This window comes from Athene cunicularia (assembly GCF_003259725.1).
Source record: "Athene cunicularia isolate RWA chromosome 15 unlocalized genomic scaffold, athCun1 chr15_part1, whole genome shotgun sequence".
Taxonomy (NCBI): domain Eukaryota; kingdom Metazoa; phylum Chordata; class Aves; order Strigiformes; family Strigidae; genus Athene; species Athene cunicularia.
The window spans coordinates 3,413,631-3,431,309 of NW_020799121.1; the positions used below are offsets into that span (position 1 = coordinate 3,413,631).

At 44.3% G+C, this 17,679-nt stretch overlaps 1 protein-coding gene across 3 annotated transcripts in view; it reads right to left on the reverse strand.

Annotated features, from left to right (window-relative positions):
* The window catches only part of TPCN1 (two pore segment channel 1), a 48,037-nt gene that overhangs the window by 17,817 nt on the left and 12,541 nt on the right, over nt 1–17,679 (reverse strand). The window contains exons 1-10 of one of the 3 annotated variants that reach the window (XM_026859626.1): nt 17,036–17,052; nt 8,753–8,877; nt 6,026–6,202; nt 4,560–4,673; nt 4,172–4,302; nt 3,517–3,605; nt 2,888–2,922; nt 2,217–2,275; nt 1,324–1,423; nt 229–345 (exon numbers count right to left, since the gene is read on the reverse strand). In XM_026859626.1, the coding sequence (XP_026715427.1) occupies nt 229–345; nt 1,324–1,423; nt 2,217–2,275; nt 2,888–2,922; nt 3,517–3,605; nt 4,172–4,302; nt 4,560–4,673; nt 6,026–6,202; nt 8,753–8,785 (855 nt within the window). In that variant the 5' untranslated portion in view covers nt 8,786–8,877; nt 17,036–17,052. Of the gene's footprint in view, nt 1–228; nt 346–1,323; nt 1,424–2,216; nt 2,276–2,887; nt 2,923–3,516; nt 3,606–4,171; nt 4,303–4,559; nt 4,674–6,025; nt 6,203–8,752; nt 8,878–12,353; nt 12,435–17,035; nt 17,053–17,679 lie in introns of those variants that run through there. The other 2 variants (XM_026859625.1, XM_026859624.1) reach the window with 2 other exon arrangements.

A 17,679-nucleotide genomic window follows, 5' to 3' on the forward strand; every position in this document is an offset into this window, starting at 1 on the left:
CACATGGGGCTGAAATTCAGACTACGTTGTGTTTTCTCCAGAAACAGATATAAACAAGTTACACAAATGAAAAAACAGCAGCCCTTGGTGAGTCTGACTCCAGCCAACAGACATAAATCATCTCTTCTGGAACACGGTCTTTAAACACTCCAGAGCACTGGTGTTCCTAAAGCACTGCCGACCTGCCCTCCTGCTGGGCTGCTCTCAGCCTCCCTGCAGGGCCCGTACCTGCTTGGTGATCAGCAAGCGGTAGGCGTGCTGTATGGCCGTGCGCTTGTGCAGCAGCAAGGACTTAAACTTCCTCTTCTCGATGTCATTGAAGGTGTCAAACACAACAGCGAGAAGCTGCAGAGAGAAGACAGGGATGATCCTTATATCTGTGGTGACCTGAGACAGGCAGGAGCATCCCAGAGATCACCTGCAGGAGGAATTTACTAAGCGCGACAGTGCCTGAGGCAGAACAGAGGCAGTAAGGGCCCGTGGGCCACAAAGGGATCCCACAAAAGGATTATCAAGCCCACTGCACACACACTGATCTACTTTTCGGAAGGGGTCCAGATGTTTCTGACCTTCTAACACTCGATAGTGGTTTTAAGAGCTAAGGGTAAACCCCCCACATGCTGACCGAAAACAGTACTAAAAGGTTTGTTTAAATGCCCTGATCTCTTCTGGAAAGAGGGTTTTGAGGGCGGCTTTCTGGACTCACCCTTCCACAGGAGCTTTGGCAAACACATGTCAAAACTAACCCTCCATCTAGGACAGCAGCAGTGAAATCCAAGCCCATTACAAGCATCAAACCACTCATTTTGAGTTGCAGAATTCAACTCCTTTGACAACACCTTTTCCACCACTCACAGGCTCACCTGAGCTGGCCTTGGCCCTGTCCTAGATGCTGCAGAAAGCAGAGCCAGCACAGTAGCCATGCTCTCATACTGCAGTTATCAGCACTCTTCAAGTCCTCTCAGTAATTCCATCCCCTTCAAACTGATTTACAAAGTATTTTAGGCAAGCCCAGCTAATAAAATGCCATTTTATGATAAATAATTAAGACAGAAAAGGACAGTAAATTTCATGCAACTGAGTATGTCACTCCAAGCATGATATTAATGTGAGAGAAGTTGAAAGATACTCCTATCATTCCATTTTCTGTGATTTAGTTCAATTCCTTGTGGTTAAACATTAAAAGACTCCTACTGTAGCCAAGTATTCTGCCAAAGGGTCTCAGATTATTACAGAGCACTCTTGGGAATGAGGAAGACCCCATTGGGCAATGAACTCTAAAGTCAGGTGGAGAGAAATCAAGTGCTTCATCAGGGGACTCACCAAGTTCATGATGAAGTACAGCTCAATGGAGAGATACACTATGAAGAAGACACAGGACCAGGGGTTCCGGGCATAAGATGGCATCATCACATCAGGGAAACTGCACCCGAAAAAGACAGAAGTTTAAGCACCAAATAGCTCATGCTACACTTCCCACTACAAAGGCAAGAGCAGAGGACACAGGTGTCTGTGTAAACCCACATCCATAGATCTGTGCATTTCTGCAAAACGTAAGCTCATGACACAGAAGTTTGCACCTAGCAACAAGGAGCAAGAACGTGGAGACACGGTGAAGAAGTATGAAAAGCACATTCCTGCACATCCCAAAAATCAGATGGGCAAAGGGGATTTGTAACATGGTTAAGGGTTGTGCTTTGAAACTTAGCAACGACAGCAATACAGCCTTGGTGTAAGAGTGTTACAGCCTAAGGTTTATTCCATCCTTTGCTAATTTCTTAATCCTCAGAGCTCTCCCTGACAGCAGATCAATATTTACCCACTGTTGTTATCCCCCTTTCCTAGCAGATAGGTGAACTGAAACAGAGTAATAGGAAGATACTTCACAACAGCAAACTGTCAGCTGACAAAGGAGCACAAATAGAAACTGTCCTTTCTTGGACCAAGGCCTAATAAAGCTGTTTCCCCTCTTATTGCCCTCACACTGATGGAGTGGTCTGAGACGCTTAGAGATAACGCTGCATCTGAGGTCACAGTGTCCTAAAGCAAAATGAAATACCAGTTCTTCCCATGCAGGCTGACCCAGGAAATCTCTCTGTCATGAAGAGGAAAGGGGTGACATTTGGAGACAGAGCATTTCTGGAAATAAGATCTTGGCTCTGCTAGACTTCTTTGGGGACAAAGGGAAAGACTGAGCTAGAAAAGCACAAACTTACTTCGAAGTGGTCAAAAGCACGAAGAGATTCACAAGGCTGTTCTCTAAGGTATTGAAATACTGAAAGAAAAAACTCCCATGACCAAATGCAAGCAGAATTTCATAGTGACATTTCATTCAAAAACCAACCAACCATCCCACCCTCCACTTGCATATAGGCACTTCTACAACTCCCTGATGCCTCCCTAGGGAAAGGATACTTCAGCATTGGTCCTTTTTAAAGGTTCCTGAGAGATGGCATGTGAAGAGTTAAAACAATTAATAGCTCCTCTACACATTTTTGCAGTAGTTACTCCCAGTAAGGTACAGACTGGGCAGCAGCAGGAACGAGTGTCTGCTAGACTCTGACAGTCACGGTCTGAGGCAGCCAAGCTTTCACCCAGATACCTTCCTCCCCTTGGCACAGCATCAGGTGGCTTGTTTGGCTGAATTATGACACCAACTCTGGGAATGTTCCCTTTGGGACACCCTGTCTTTGAGTAAGTTCTCTGCACAGCCTTCCCTCCCAGCAGGGTGTAAGCCAGGGTAACACTGCCAAGCAACTCTGACCAGCTAGCATCTGGCCTGCCAGGCCACCACACAGCAGTAAGGTACATCTACACAGTCCTGTCTGATTCTTAAGCACATCAAAATGGGACTCAAGCATCAGCTGAAAGAATCAGCGATACTCACCGGATCCGAGTGGTTAGGAGAAAACAAGTAAAAACCTAGAGAAGCCGCAGAGAAGGTACAGAAGAGAAGAAAGGGGGAAAGAACAAACAAAAATAAAGTCTGTTTAATGTCAAGCAGCAGAGTGGTGAGCCTCTGTTCCCACAGAGAAGGTCACACTAAGAGTAAGCCCCCTCTGACACCATAAAGAGGAGAGTATCTGGAAGGCCTTCTCCATATAGATTTGCCAATACATGTCACTGGCATGTCGCTGATGGTTTTGGAAAATACACTTTCTGGGGATGGTTTGAGTATAGGACTGTAGCAGGTACACCACAGACACATGCATTCGCAGGAATGTAGACTAAACTTACAAGATTGAGGAGTAGTTGATGGAAACAGAACTTGGAAACCACAACCACACACACCACAGACTATCCTCCTGAAGAGGTCAAAAGGACCTTTGTCTCAAAATCAAACACCCAGCTTCTAGATGTTTTGGATCTTTAATTCTGCCTTCCAGATGACTGCAGATGAAATGGGGCAAATGGAAGATCCTGGCAGGACTCTGAATCTGATCAGCTTTATATTCATCCAGGCTATTTGTGTTGCTTTTGGATAACAACTTCATAACTTCTGTAAATACAACTCACCCAGGATGGCAAAAATCACCATGAAGAAAAGCAGGAGGAGAAGAATATCAATAAATGGGGGGAGGGACTGGAAGATCTGTCGCAGATTTCTGAAAAATAACAAAACATTGATAAACTAAAACTTGCATGTTTTCTCCTCCAGGTTGGCAGAGAAAAAAACCCCAACACACCATACTTGAGGACTTACTTTCCACTCCCTCCAAGGACTAAAAGCAGAAAGCTAAGTAAATTAAGATTGTTTCCAAGCTACCTATCCATCCTTTGCAGTCAGCTCTCAGGTACTGCAAACAATACGAATGTCACCCTGTCAACTTTCCTTCTCCAGACTAAAGGCTAGTCCTGTGATTCATTGTGAAGTTTACAGGTAAACCGAGGAGCCAGAAACAATACAGCCATGTTCACATGTTGTGCTCTCTGAGGTAGTTTATACAGCTCGGGGCAGCACACATAAGCACCGTGCACCATGAGCACATCCAAAGCTACTACGTATGAAATTCCCTTACATCAGCAAGACACTAGCTACGCTTGTGTCGCAATTCCAGAAAATCTCTGAGATCTGATATGGCCACAAAAGACACATTTTCCCGAGATGCTTGCATTTCCTTCACCCCAGTCCCAGGCATGACAGCAGGAACCCAGCCAGCTGAGCACTCACCTTCTGACAGCACCACAGTACCGGCAGTCCACCAAGAAGATACAGCGCAGAGCTCTCGTTATCCGGACGTGTGAGGTTTGGCGCACTAACACCACGATGGCTTCTATGAACTGTACAAACAGCACACAAGTCTGCAAAAAAGGGGTTTAATGAGAGGCAAAGCTGCAGACTCCTTTTGGGAAAGGCAAAGCTCTCACTAACCATCCATTTATGTGGACACTTTAAGGATGGGAGGTGTCTCTGAGCGCTTAGAGGTCTCACATGAATCATTTGGCAGCTGGGACACATGGCTAAATCATCCCTGTTATACTGCAGGCCAATATTTAATCTGGTTCTTTGGTTCCCAAAGATGCTGAAGGAGAAACACTGACAATCAGAGACAACTTACCTTCACCATAGTCCTTTTGTGCCTGATAAAGGTTTGGAAGCCCAGCCACCTCATCTTCATTGAGAGTTCAAAGACTACTACAATTAACGCAAACAGCTCCAAGGTTGCATGGACCTGTGACAATACAGCACAGCTTAAACCAGGGCTTGTGACTACAAACAGCAGCACATCAGAGGCCACATTTCTGCCCTTTTTTCAAGCATGTGGGTTTCACAACAGTCTGAGTACAGTTCTGTGACATGCAGGAAAACCCAAGGCCACCATTAAAGCTAGCACAGCACTCTGTCTTTCAAAGTTGCTATATTTATTGCTTTGTGATTTTATTAAAGCCCATAGAATTTTCCTCTATTCAGTATCAGCCCAGAATTTCCTGGATATCCACAACCCTCTTGGATTTGAACAACACATCAGAAAAATGTATTGATATATTTGAAAAAGGGCAACTGCAGCAAAAACCTTTTAATAAAGTTTGAGACTGGAATTTCTTTAGTGAAATACAGGAATAAAAACTGCTGGGCAGAGAGAATTCACAGAGAATTCACATGGAATAGAAAACTCTTCGGTTATCTCTTGAAATAGATATTCTGGACAACCACAGACAGGGTCCTGATCAAGCTCTGGAACAGAACACAGCTTTTGGCAGTGCTGATGGACCCCTTCTCTGCTGGAAGATGCAAAATGCACCACAAAGACAATAATAGCATTTTCTTACAACCTCAGCTTTAGTCACAGCTCAAAACCCAAACTGAGTTATGCAGCCCTGACTCATTTTGAGGAATGCTTTGTCCCCAAGGTTGTCATGGCTGTTCTACACCCCTGGCATAGCCCCAGGGTGCCATTAACAGCTCCAAAAGCAGATGTAGATTCTCCCTCCAGCAACAGCAGCTCCTAGCAGTGTGCCTGACAGCGGTACCTCCTGAAGTGGTTGTAGACTGACAACCGTATACACCAGTTTGTGCACCCCTTCTCTCAACCTGCATTTTATGAAGGTTAGACACGAAACTTCACGTCAGTCACACACACATTAAAAACACTGGGAGGAGAGGACAGGAGAAGGTTTAGCAACCTGTCCCAGACTGAGATCTGTTTGTGTTCTAGGAACCAGTGGTGGTGCTGAGATAACGGTACCAACCCTGCGATGGCTTTAAAACCACTCCATCAAAGCACACAAATCCTTGAGTTATCTCAAGAAAAAGGGAAAAACCACACACTCTCAGTTACAAAATTTAAGAACTATAAAAACTGACATATGAAGTAAGTGTCACTTTCATCGTGGTCTATGCACATCAGATGAAAAAAGGATGTTTTGCCGGCTGGCACATCTGCTGTCACCAATTTGCAGAACAAGCCAGGTAGGGTTTTTTTCCTACTACTGCTGACTTCTTCCTCTATGTTTAGCCTTCTTTTTCCTCTTCCCCACCACTGCAAAACAGGCAAACTTCTTCATTTCACCCCAAAGTACTTACAAAGATGCCAAGACGGAGCATAGGAACAGCTGGCGCCTCGCAGAGAGACAGCAACAAGAGAAGCAGTGCTGTGCTCAGCTCCATTAGGTAGAAAAGGTGATTGTGTGCAAAGAGGTAGGCAGCAAGTGCTTTGGCATTTTTGGGGTGAGTGAAGAACTTATCATTATTTTCTCCTTCCTAGGGCAGCAGGAATAAAGAAGAGAACAGCATTAGTGACTCTCAGTACTACAACAAAACTTTCCACATGAAGAACGCAGACTTTCATAAGAACAAGATACAATTCCCAACAGACTATTCCCACTTTACAGCCTGACATTGATCTGTTTATTGAGGAGTGAACTCTACACACAAGGGATATCCCCTTCTGTTCATAAGCATATTTCAGTAATGAAACTCATTAATATCCACAAACTCCTACTTCAGAAACCCTTGAGCCTTTTCAAAATGAGGAAGAGTGATGAAAGTTTATAAAGCTGGGTGAAGAAACTTTAGTCAACATCCCAACATAAACACAGCACTTCATTTACTTGCAACCACTTCCATGTTTACAGACTTATTTGATTAAACTTCTCCAGGACAGAACACGAAAACACAGAGATAAGCTCCAGGGCACCTGGCTGACAGTTGCTCCTCCTTATCTTGGCCTTGCAAAATGTCTGGGAGAAAACACTGGAGTATATGCAGTGTTTTCTGCTTCAGGAATGTGAGAAGACAGACTCCATGAAAAATTAACAAGTCTCTATGCTGATTTGTCATTCCCTCTTAACTAGAAAGCTTAATTAACATTAAAAGGTCAGATACTCCATCTTAACAGTTTGCCTACAACTGATTTTTAAACAGGTACATCATTACTATTTTTACCTCTAGGAGGAAACTTTGTTTGGTGAGAATTTAGAGGTTTTTCATGCAGAACAACCCAACAGCTTCTTCTCTTCCTTGAGTCAATGGTTTAAGCAAGGGAGCCTTTGTCACTCAGAGGAAACTTGCTGCCTCTTGGAAATTGTCATAAGAGATATTTTTTCCCCAGCTGGGACACACAGATGCACAAGAAGTTGGCTTTTTCTTTTTTTTTTTTTAAATTAACATCTTCCCAGGTAAGCAATTACTGTAAGGACAGTAAGCTATTACTATCAAAGTGGAATAACTGTGATTGCAGGTGGATAACAAGGTCAGGAAACAGGATCTCCTTTAAGAAGTGAAGCATTCTTGAGACCAATTCAGAAGAGCATTTCAAATGCTTCTCATTTACTCATCTCCCAGGCAAACTCACATTCTGTTTAAGAATAAACACTGCCGGGTCAGTGAGCCAGATTGCAAGCAGGACAAAACCCAGCAGCAAGCTTCATAAAACGCAAGCCTCCCCCCTCAAAGAGAGCGCTAGCTTAGATCAGCAGGGCATTCTTATTCACGCCTGACAAAACACACTTGCAGAATGAAAAATAGTCTAAATTCTGCCTCTTGGTAGCCAAGCAATTCAAAACGTTGCTGGACAGCAAAGTCCTCTTATTCAGATAAGACACTCTTGCCTGCAGCTACTGTTCAAATAAACAATCTGCATGCTCTTTAAGTTATGTCTACTTCATTTCAAGGACGTTGTCATCATGACCATTGGTCAAGGCAGCAGCAAGAATAATCTGCATCTGAAGGGCCAAGCCTGCTGCGTACATTACCATCAGACACTGCAGCAACTCAATGACCCTTTGCAGAGCATTTCCAATAATCATGAGTTTAAACAAAAGCCTGGGAGGGGCTGGAGCTACCATTATATTGTCAGTGCTGCTCTAGCATATGACAAAGCTGAAGTATTACCAAGGTCCGAGCCTACCCGGTTTTAAAATGTCAGAGAAGCAACACTTCTCAGTCCTGTGGGCTAGGAGCAGGGAGGAACAAATCGTTTCAATCACCTTGCAATGGCTTAAGCAAAAAATCTAACTGGGTGCAAAGCATCTCAAGCTGCAGTGCAGAGCCTTTGAAAGGGAACAAAGAGAAGGAGGAAGGAAGCACAGTAAGGGAACCAGCAACTTCAGACTGGACAGCTCTGGGAGAAGCTCCGGTTTGGTAGTAATTAATCTGGTAATTCACCACACTGTACAGTGATCTTAAAAATATACCTTTGCTGAAGTAACGATGGTGTTTCCTGTAACTGGATCATGGGTGGGGTTTGGTTGGTTGGTTGTGTTTTTTTTTCTTTTTAAAGACCATAAATTTCACTCCTGGGCTGATCCTAATCTCAACATGCTTTCTTCCTGCGGAAATCAAGACCCCTACCTTCTCTTGTGTCTTACATGACCTGCAGGGCTTGACTGATGGTGAATGAACACTCCAGAGCCACACACCAAACCTGTGGCCAAGGCAGGATTAGGACCTGCACTTCTAGAACATGAGATGTCTCCAGCAGAGCACTGACCATTCGCTCTGGAGCGACTGAAGACATGAAATGACAACCTGTGACAAGTTAAGGAAATATCCGTGGCAAGGTGCCAGAACTGAACATGTGCTGAATCCCTCAACTATTACAGTCCTCGACACTGGGAGAGGATGGGTAGCTTGTTAGACTTGTTAGAGCCCATCTGAAGGTGCTTCCAGCATCACCACTCCTCAAGCAGATTCCTTTGCAAAGCACCAAATTTTTGACCTCAAAACAGAAGCTGTCTGTTTCTTATAATCAAGAACTACCATAGTTCCATAAATCCATTTTTCACACAATACACCCACTGCAGGGCTCACCTGGAGGTAGATTGCTGCCTCTTGGTAGTTCATTTCCCAGTTGTGTCGGGCAGAGCTTTGCTGTGCACAGCAGTCCCCTGCAGCAGGGCTGGATGCATCATTAATAACGTCATAGCTACCTCCATCTGCATCAGTACAATAAGAGAAAAATTGATTTAAAATTAAGCGAGCTGAGATTGATCAGGATGCAGGCAAACAGGCCAGGCACTGGGACCAGAGACAAGCATCAGGAGGTGCCAGAGTACCCAGGAAACTGGCAGCTGTACACAGACAAATTGATTCTTCCCATGTAGGAGCTTTTAAGAGACACACTCAAACTCAGCACTTCAACACGGGAATGCTCCCAGAAGATCATCAAAAGAGACAGCATCCTATTTAATACAATAAGCAGGTCTTCTGGCTCAGGGATCTGTGCTGTCATGTTCGTAGCACACTATCAGCAGTCATAAACTATAAACAGGCAGCTAACAGCTAGAAGTCTCCGAGGACATCCAACCCACAAAATAAAAGTGGGCTTGCTAAAGGAGCACTGCCTTTTCATATTTAGTGGTAGGAGAGAATATGGAAGAATGGAGTACTGGACTACCAGAGGCAAAGGAAACCAGCCTGAGAATAGAAGCTGTATAGTACACTAAAGCAGCAGTCAGTATTTTTAGTAGAAAGCCTAGTTTTTCAGAGCTCTCCACAGTTATTAAACACATCTTTGCAACACTTTTTTCGATGCAGGTAAGTACCAACATCCCTCTGACGAAAACAAACAGCAAGGCTGATTTCTGTTCATATCCCATAGAGTGATTTTGAAACTTCTAAGGGCATGTCTTTCTTACCAGTAAAGAACTACAAAACATTTACCGAACATTTATATCAGATTCCATAACTAAAGATTTATTTTTAAAAAATACAATTCAATTGCAAAAAGCAACTCCCAAGCATAGCTACACATACATATTGCCCTTCCCATGGAAGAACTATGCAGGGCACATATATACTCCATAATACTTGCCATTTTTTGCATTACGTAGCCTCACTGTTATTAAGACACATGAAAGCCATGCATGGAAACAATTATTGTTCAAAAAGGGAATGTCACTCTGTTTCTTTTTCTGGGACTGGGATTTTTATTTTGGACCTTTGACAAAGAATAGTGAGCAGAGTCCCCACAGAAGCAAGACCTGCTTAGGGCCATGCATGAAACTTGTGGCCATGCACTCAGTTCTCCAGAGTTACAATCATTACCCAAATCACATGGTTGTTCTTGCTCTCAGTAAAGGCTCCCCTTCTCCAGTGCCGCATGTTCCCAAAGAGAGTACATGTAAAATCGATCTTGCCAGTGCAAAAGTGCTGATTTCCCCTTTTTTATTAACACAAAAGCTGTGATGCAGTAGCTTGTTCTGTCTGACAAGAAGTTATCTGAGAGTGGGAAAAAATTACAGCAAGGTTCTTTTCCTCTCTCATGACACCATGCTGAAGATTTGCTGCATCTCTTTGCTGTGACAAAATAATCCTCATCGAATTACTGATTCAGTCTTTCTAGAACACCCTCAGGAGTGGAGAGAGAGCCCTTGCCAAAAACTGCACCTATTGAGAGAAATGGCACTGCGTACTACTGATGGAGGCAGAAACCCCTTCACCAGTGCAGAGCCACAGCTGCCTTTTCCACCCTCAAATCAAATTAAGATAACATTATCTGGGATTTGTGAAGGCTTTCCAGACTGCATACTCAGATTGTGAGAATCTTGCAGCATTTAAGTCTCTTTCTCTTCTTTGCTTCCCCCATACCCTTAAAATACCACTCAACACCTGGACAAATGTTTGAATGGGGCAGATTCATCCCCCACATCCTTTTTATACCTTGAATGTGCACAGTTCTGGAAAAAAAAAAGAATGACAGTGATTTTATTTATCCACAGAATAGGATGGCAGTCTTCTGGGTTTGTTCACCTTTTAACTAAAAGATGACAGCAATATGCAAAAATCACAAGCTTTACATTGTGAGCTCTAAAAGGTTCTTGTTATTATTTATGAATCTTTTACTGTGTATGTCTTTCAACAAGACAGACTCCCTGCAACTGCAGCCTGGTAGCAAAATCCTTTTTGCACTTAATGCTTAGCAGAGCTGCAGAAGGAGCAGAACCTTCATCAGAACCTGGACTCACTGCTGAAGATCTTTAGTGCCCAGAAGATAAGTATTTTCCAATAATCATTCCTATCCTAACAGATCGTTTGCTGCCAGACAAAACACACTGCAGCCCCGTCCTGCCTGCCTTCCCCTCCGTGGGGCACTAAGCTGGCTCACAGCAGAGGCAGAGCACAAAGTGGCCTCCAGCCCCCAGCCTCAAAGACCTCAAGCAGTACCACAGACAGGCACAGAGCTGTCAAACACCCCCAAACCTTGCTGAGGGGCACAAGCGACAGGTACATCGGAGCAGAGAGTGTAACTTCTTCTTATCACACATAACCTGCTGTCTGAAGATGTCCAGAGCTGTATGTGCCATCCATGATGTCACCTGGACAGCTCTACAGCATGTCACTCACAGCTCCTTCATTACCTGGTGACTGGGGCGAGGCTGCAGGATGCCTTGCTCAAACCAGCAACAACTGTGATGGTGTTAACAGAAGCCGGAGTTTCAAGCCTTTCCAGAACTCACAGCAAGTGTTCAGAGACAATCCAAATGTGATTCACCTCACACAGTTCAGGGGATATTGAAAAAGCATAGAATCAACACCTTGGCTGTACTAGCTCTTTTGGGGAAGAGGGACACATTAAGCAGCTTGCTTACAATATTATGGTGTTATTGGTGCATTACAGTATACACAAAATTTAAGAACTCAAAACATACTGTGGTCAAATCAGCAAAGGTTTGTAGCACTAAACAAAACACCAAAACACTGTACCCTACCAAAAGATGCCAAAACTACTTTTAACCCTGAAGTAGTTCTTTCACAAAGACCAACCTCTGTTTGAAAAGGATCAATACTAGGGAAAGATACACCACAGTAAAAACCCAGGACCCCTCTCTGCATCTCTCAGGTTGCTCTGAGCAACTTGATCTAGTTGAAGATGTCCCTGCTCATTGCAGGGGGGTTGGACTAGATGACCTTTAAAGGTCCCCTCCAAACCAAACTATTCTACAATTCTATGATTTCACACAGAGGACTCGCAGCTGAAACAGAAGAGAGATCCCAGCGAGATCAAGGTTGCAAATACAAAACAGCACTCAACAATGCAAACCAGAAATGAAAAATAGCTGTAGAAACTAAGATGTGTTCCTCCTGTCTAAACCAGACATCATCTTTCTAAGCACAGACAACAGAAAATGTACCGGTGAAGTGTTCCAGTGGGGAGCTGCATTTTGTGGATCAGCTCCTTCCCCATCAGGTACCAGAAGGTTGATCTAGCATCCCTGAGGCAACAGCATCATCTGGGTAATAAATAATAATAAAAATAATAATAAATTTGAAAAGCAACCCTCTGACTGTTTGTTTGGCAGCCCTCCAGCTAGCTAATTTCCTCAGCTGCTCCCATGATAACAATGACACAGACTAATGCAAGCTCCGCTCCGCTCAGCTCGTGCTGCAGAACATCCCCGACGGCATTTACCATTAGTATCGAGCTCAATGAGATAGGAGGATCTCTCCACAGGACTCCCGTAATCCTCAAAGTAGATGGCAGGCAGCTCTCTCCACTGCATGGCAGCCGCCGCATCGGGAAGCGGGCACGCTTGTGTTTGGAGTTGGGGAGAGGGAGACAAGTCAGATCTGAAGTTGCTCCCTCCCTCCCCTCCGAAAGCTGATCCTCAGTTTCGCAGCTTCCTCAAGGGAAAGCTACGCACAAAAGATTTTCCTCTGCTCTCTGCAGAACTAAATGTTTTCTCCCCTCCCCTCTGAGGAAGGTGGCTCAGACTTCAGTTAAATCGTTTCCCTATCGCTGTTTTAGCGGCAGGATGTTTCTAAGTGCAAGCTGTTGGAAGGCTTAGCTGCGGGACAAAGAGCTCTTAAACATGAGTGTGGTGGTAAAGCAAGGCTTCATGCGCTCTCTTATTTTGGCATATACCAGAGTGTGCTCACCAGCAAACATGAACAACTAATGGGAAAGGATTCAAAGTGCTGACTAGTCACAGCAAGGAGTCTTCTCCCGCCCAACAAAAAAAAAGAAAATAGTTATCTGTGAGGTTCACAGTACAAGGGGCATGACAAAGTAAACGAACTGAGCTGTTCACAGATGGCAAAGCTTCCTTCCACACTTGTGTAACTTATCCCAGACGTTCCCTGAAAAGGGAGAGAGGGAGGGGGAAAAAAGAAAAGAGAAAAAAAGAAAAAGCAAAACCAGCTGGCTGCTTACACAAGGCATCCGGAACGATACTGCCGGGACTCCAACATTTCCATTCAGTGCAGCAGAGCATGCTCCTGTGTAAATAGTTTCCATATGTCATCATTACAATAAAAAACAAAAAAACAAAAAAGAAAGAAAGAGAAGGAGCATAAACTTTCCTGAGCCTAAACCTCTCCTTCTGCAAAACAAAATCCCTGCTTAGGGGAAGGAAAAACTCTCCGTTGGCTGAGAGAGCAAACAAACTCCTCTCGTTCGGAGGAACTTAGGCGGCCACGGGGGATCTCAAGGGCAGAGCCAAGAGGGGAATAAGGGACAAAAAACATTCACAGGAACCAGGGAAAAATCACCCTTCCCAGCCAGGCTATTTTATGTCAAACTGAAGTCAACTGGGACTCTCACTGTTTGATCTTCGGTGTCTACATTTCCTTTAATAAATAATAATTTTTAAAAATCCAACAACCTAGTAACCTCCTATAAATTCGAAGAGTTATAAACAAACTCTACAGGGTAGCTCTTACATTTGCCTCAGAGCTCCCCCAGTCTGGCTCTCATTAGCCTGTTCGCCAGATGTTCTGCTTTCTAGATAGCACACACTTTTTATGGCATTACACTGAAACAGACTGAGATGCCTCTAATTAGCTCCTTGACTGACTCCAAAGCCACGTGCCTTTACTGGACTTACAGGGCCTCCTCCTAAAAGGTTGAGGAATGTCTTGATGGAGCTGCTAGTTGCCATCCTGTCCAGATAACGGTATTTTAGCAAGCATACCTGTGATGACAGAACTCTGCAAGCTGTGTGGAAGCAAGGACAAGTGACATAATTCAACAAAAATATTCTTATAATTAAATCTGTCATTCATACTGTTTACATATCACGTGTGCCATCAGTGTAAGACAGCAATATGCAAGTTACTCATTTAATGAGTTGCATGTGCAGGTAATATTTCTCTTGACAGATGAAAAAAGAAATGCCAAGGACACAAGACTTCAGAGACAGGACACATCTTCATTCACATTGCCTTACAAGGTTCCTGCAAGTGGATTCACTGAACAGAGCAGCAAGAGACAAAAGTAAGCAAGGTGTTACCTCCCGCAGTCGGGAAAGGTCAAGCTGTGCAGGGCACACGCTCCGGGCAGCTCCAGTAACCGTGTCGAACAACCAGAGACACAACAGCTGATAACCACTCCACTGCGCAGCAGCCACCAGGCCACAGAGGAGGAGGACAGGGAAAGAGAAGGCCAAATTGTCAGTTAACCATTGGATTCCTGCTTAGTTAAATTTCATCTGGTACCAACTTTATCCTTTGTTTCCTTCTTGCCACCTTGTTTGTAAGAACTGCTGTCTTGCATTTACCCACATCCTTATAGTCATTATTTCTTCTTTGGCAAGAGGCATGAGCCCTGTTAGGGAACACACTTGCCAGCGACGTTTTTTCCCAGGAGCAGTGTCTTCTTCGCTTGGAGCTGGACACCCTTCCAGGAGCACGGGCTGTCCAAGGCAAATAGACTTCCTGGAGTTGAGCAAACGCTTTACAAGTTTGTTGCAAGAGTCCACCCAGACAGGCAACCTGACCTTTCCAGCACGAGTGTCTCGCTGGCAGGCTCCAACCCCCTTGCAAGGAGGGAAAAGGGCACAAAGCAGCCTGTGACTCACTCAGCTGCAGTCCCTTATCGCAGTGACTGCTGTACCATTTAACTGGAGCTATTTCTTTTCAGGCTTTGCTGCATTCTTCGCTGCCACACCACCTCCATTTCTTATATCATCCATCTTGACTGTATTTTTATCTAATTACCCAAACTCAGCTAGTCACAGAGCTCATGCTTTTGGTTTAAAAGAAACATAAGCAGGCATCCAACCACACTGAACATGTGCCCATGGAAGAAGGCAGATCAGAGCTGCCCATGGGGCTACTGGACCTCCTGACCTCACATACAAGGCCTGTCCCAGTGCAGGATCCCTGTGCTGGCTAAAGTTGCCGCCTCCCTCAGCAACTCTGCTCCCTGAGGCTGCAGTGAGGATGAACCAAGCTGCAAAAGGAGGATAGCATTTGCTTGTCAAAATCAACCAGAAACACTTCTCTCTCTTGGAAAGCCCTTAGCTGAACTGCATGGAATGCCCACTACAGAAGATGCAACACCATGTCAAAAAACCCCAAAGGAAACGACATAGATGGCTACCCTTCCCCAACACAAGGTGTACAGGCACCTTCAGTCCCAAAGCTAAGATTTTAGCAGTACTACAACACAATCCAGGCAAAGCCCAGCAGCAGCTCTGGCTGGGAAACAGCATGATCCTGAAGTGTCAAGTATGTTGGAGTTGTACCAGCACCAGCGATGGCATTTTCCCTTCCAAGTGCTTACATGCCATGTAACTTCACCTCCAGAGGATTTATCTTCTCTCCTTGCTCCGATGCAGTTGATAAGACACTGCTTCTTTTCTTTTCAAGTGCCGAGGCATGAACATGCGTGCATTTGTCTCTTCAAGGCCAGACTCACCTACCCTGGAGGAAAAAAAAGCTGGAAGCCGCCTGGAAAGCACAGCTGGTTTGGCACTTGGCCACACATCTCAGAGGTGAGAGCAACAGAGAGTGAAAATCACTGCCTTTAGTGCCTGACTGCCACTTCAGCTCTGCCAGCGGGAGCATTGCAGGACTGATCTTTGCAGCCCAAAATATCCTAGTGCCCATCCTTTTTTCAGGGGATGTTACAGGAAGGAATTTAAGAGCCATGAGGAAGTCTAAACAATTTACTATCAGTTTGTTGCCTAGGAAAAACAGGGCATCTCCAACAGAGTGCAGCGCCAAGCCCTTCTGTTCCAAGAGAAATAATATACTTCTGAATATTTCAAGCCAGCGTAACTGAGTCATGCTCTTCCTTAGAGACGACGGCACAGCAGAAACATATGCAAAGGCCTCAGGGCTCTTTGTCTTACTATATTCTCACAGCACTCGCTTGCTGTGAAGCTCAACAAATAAAGTCACTTCAGGTTCCTATTTAACACAGAAAAGTTTTTAAAAAAATATGGATGTTGCCACTTCCTGTTAGTGGTATGAGACGACTGAAGTTTACCAGCCTCGCCTTTACTCGAGAATCCAGTGAGTTCCTACGGCATCAGCACGAGCTCACTTCATGCTATCATCCACCACACTACAGGGAGCCGAATCCACATGAAGGATGAGCAGATGTCCCTCAGCATGGTAAGCCACTTTTTATATATTATTGCCTCTTATCAATTGCGCTGCCTATCTTCTTATATTGAAGACAACTTAAGCCCTGCATTGTTTAATTAGAGGACCACTGTATCCTTGCTAACATCTGTACTGCACACATGTAAAAACCCTGATGCACAAGCTAAACACAGCAGAAGAACTAAAGCATGGTAGGAAATTGTTTTGTCTCAGCAGAAGCCGTGCCTCCAGCTAGCTCTCACTCTGAGTGGGTGAGAGCCAGTATTGAGTTAACCATTTGCTCTAAGAAAATAAGGATGACAATAATTTTACCTGTCTACACCAGCCAAGATGGATTGGTTGAAGATCCTCATCCGTGCCATTTACTGCCTCAACTCTTTCGGGCACCTGCTCTCCTTTGATCTCAACCCTGAGTCACGCTGGGGCTTGATTTTTTTTTTTTCCTGTTGCAATGTTATGTGGGAAGTTTTGACCGGAAAATTTGCACTCCTGAATATGTAGCAGCAAGAGGCAGAGGGACAGATACCCCCCCCTTTCGAGATGTTTGGGATCCACAATTAGGTCAGCAAGAGGCTGAAGATGAACTGATGGATGCTTTGTCACACTCACAGAGACCACTTTGCCCTGACCTTAAAAGCCTCCCATAGCTCTCTAGTGTGCCAGAGCACACAGCTCAAAACCCCTGCAGCAGTCAGCAGTGAAACAGAGGAGGATCACTCCTCCATTCACAGAGCTGCATCCTCTAAGATTATCATCACCTACCCCACTAGCTCTTGCTCCTCAGCTGCACTGCCTTCCAGCAGCTCATGCAAACCACCACATGCTGAAGTGCTCTTCCTCAAAGCTGCCTTCGGACAGATGTGTGACTAAATCCTCCTGTATGAGAAAGTCTATGAAATACCAGGAGGAGAGCCAGAATCAGGCACTCCTGCAGTCTGAGACCGTATAACACAGGAGTATTGACTACTTAACATAGCAGCAAAGTCAAAACCAAAGCATTTTTAATCAGTAAAACTCACATAAAAGGAAAGGTTGTGTTAGAAAAATATAATCAAGAATGTTGCTTGTGTATTAAGCCAAATTGCTGCCGGTTTCATATCCTTCAATTCTGATCTTAACAAATGAACCTCCCTACCACAAAAAGGGAAAGTCAAAGCCACAACAGAAGAACCATGTACACCCTTACATTACCCATGCTTTTAGCAGCTAATATGCTCCATAATCTTGTCAGTCCAATCATATCACAGCAACAAAGGCTTTACAGACACAGAGATAAAAATTATTCTGTAACTGGAATTAAATATTGAAGCCACTGAGAGGCTCCACGAAACAAATAATTTTGAATGGAAAAAACAATTGGAAATAATAAAGTTTTTAGTGAATCAAAAAAAAAAAAAAAAAAAAGG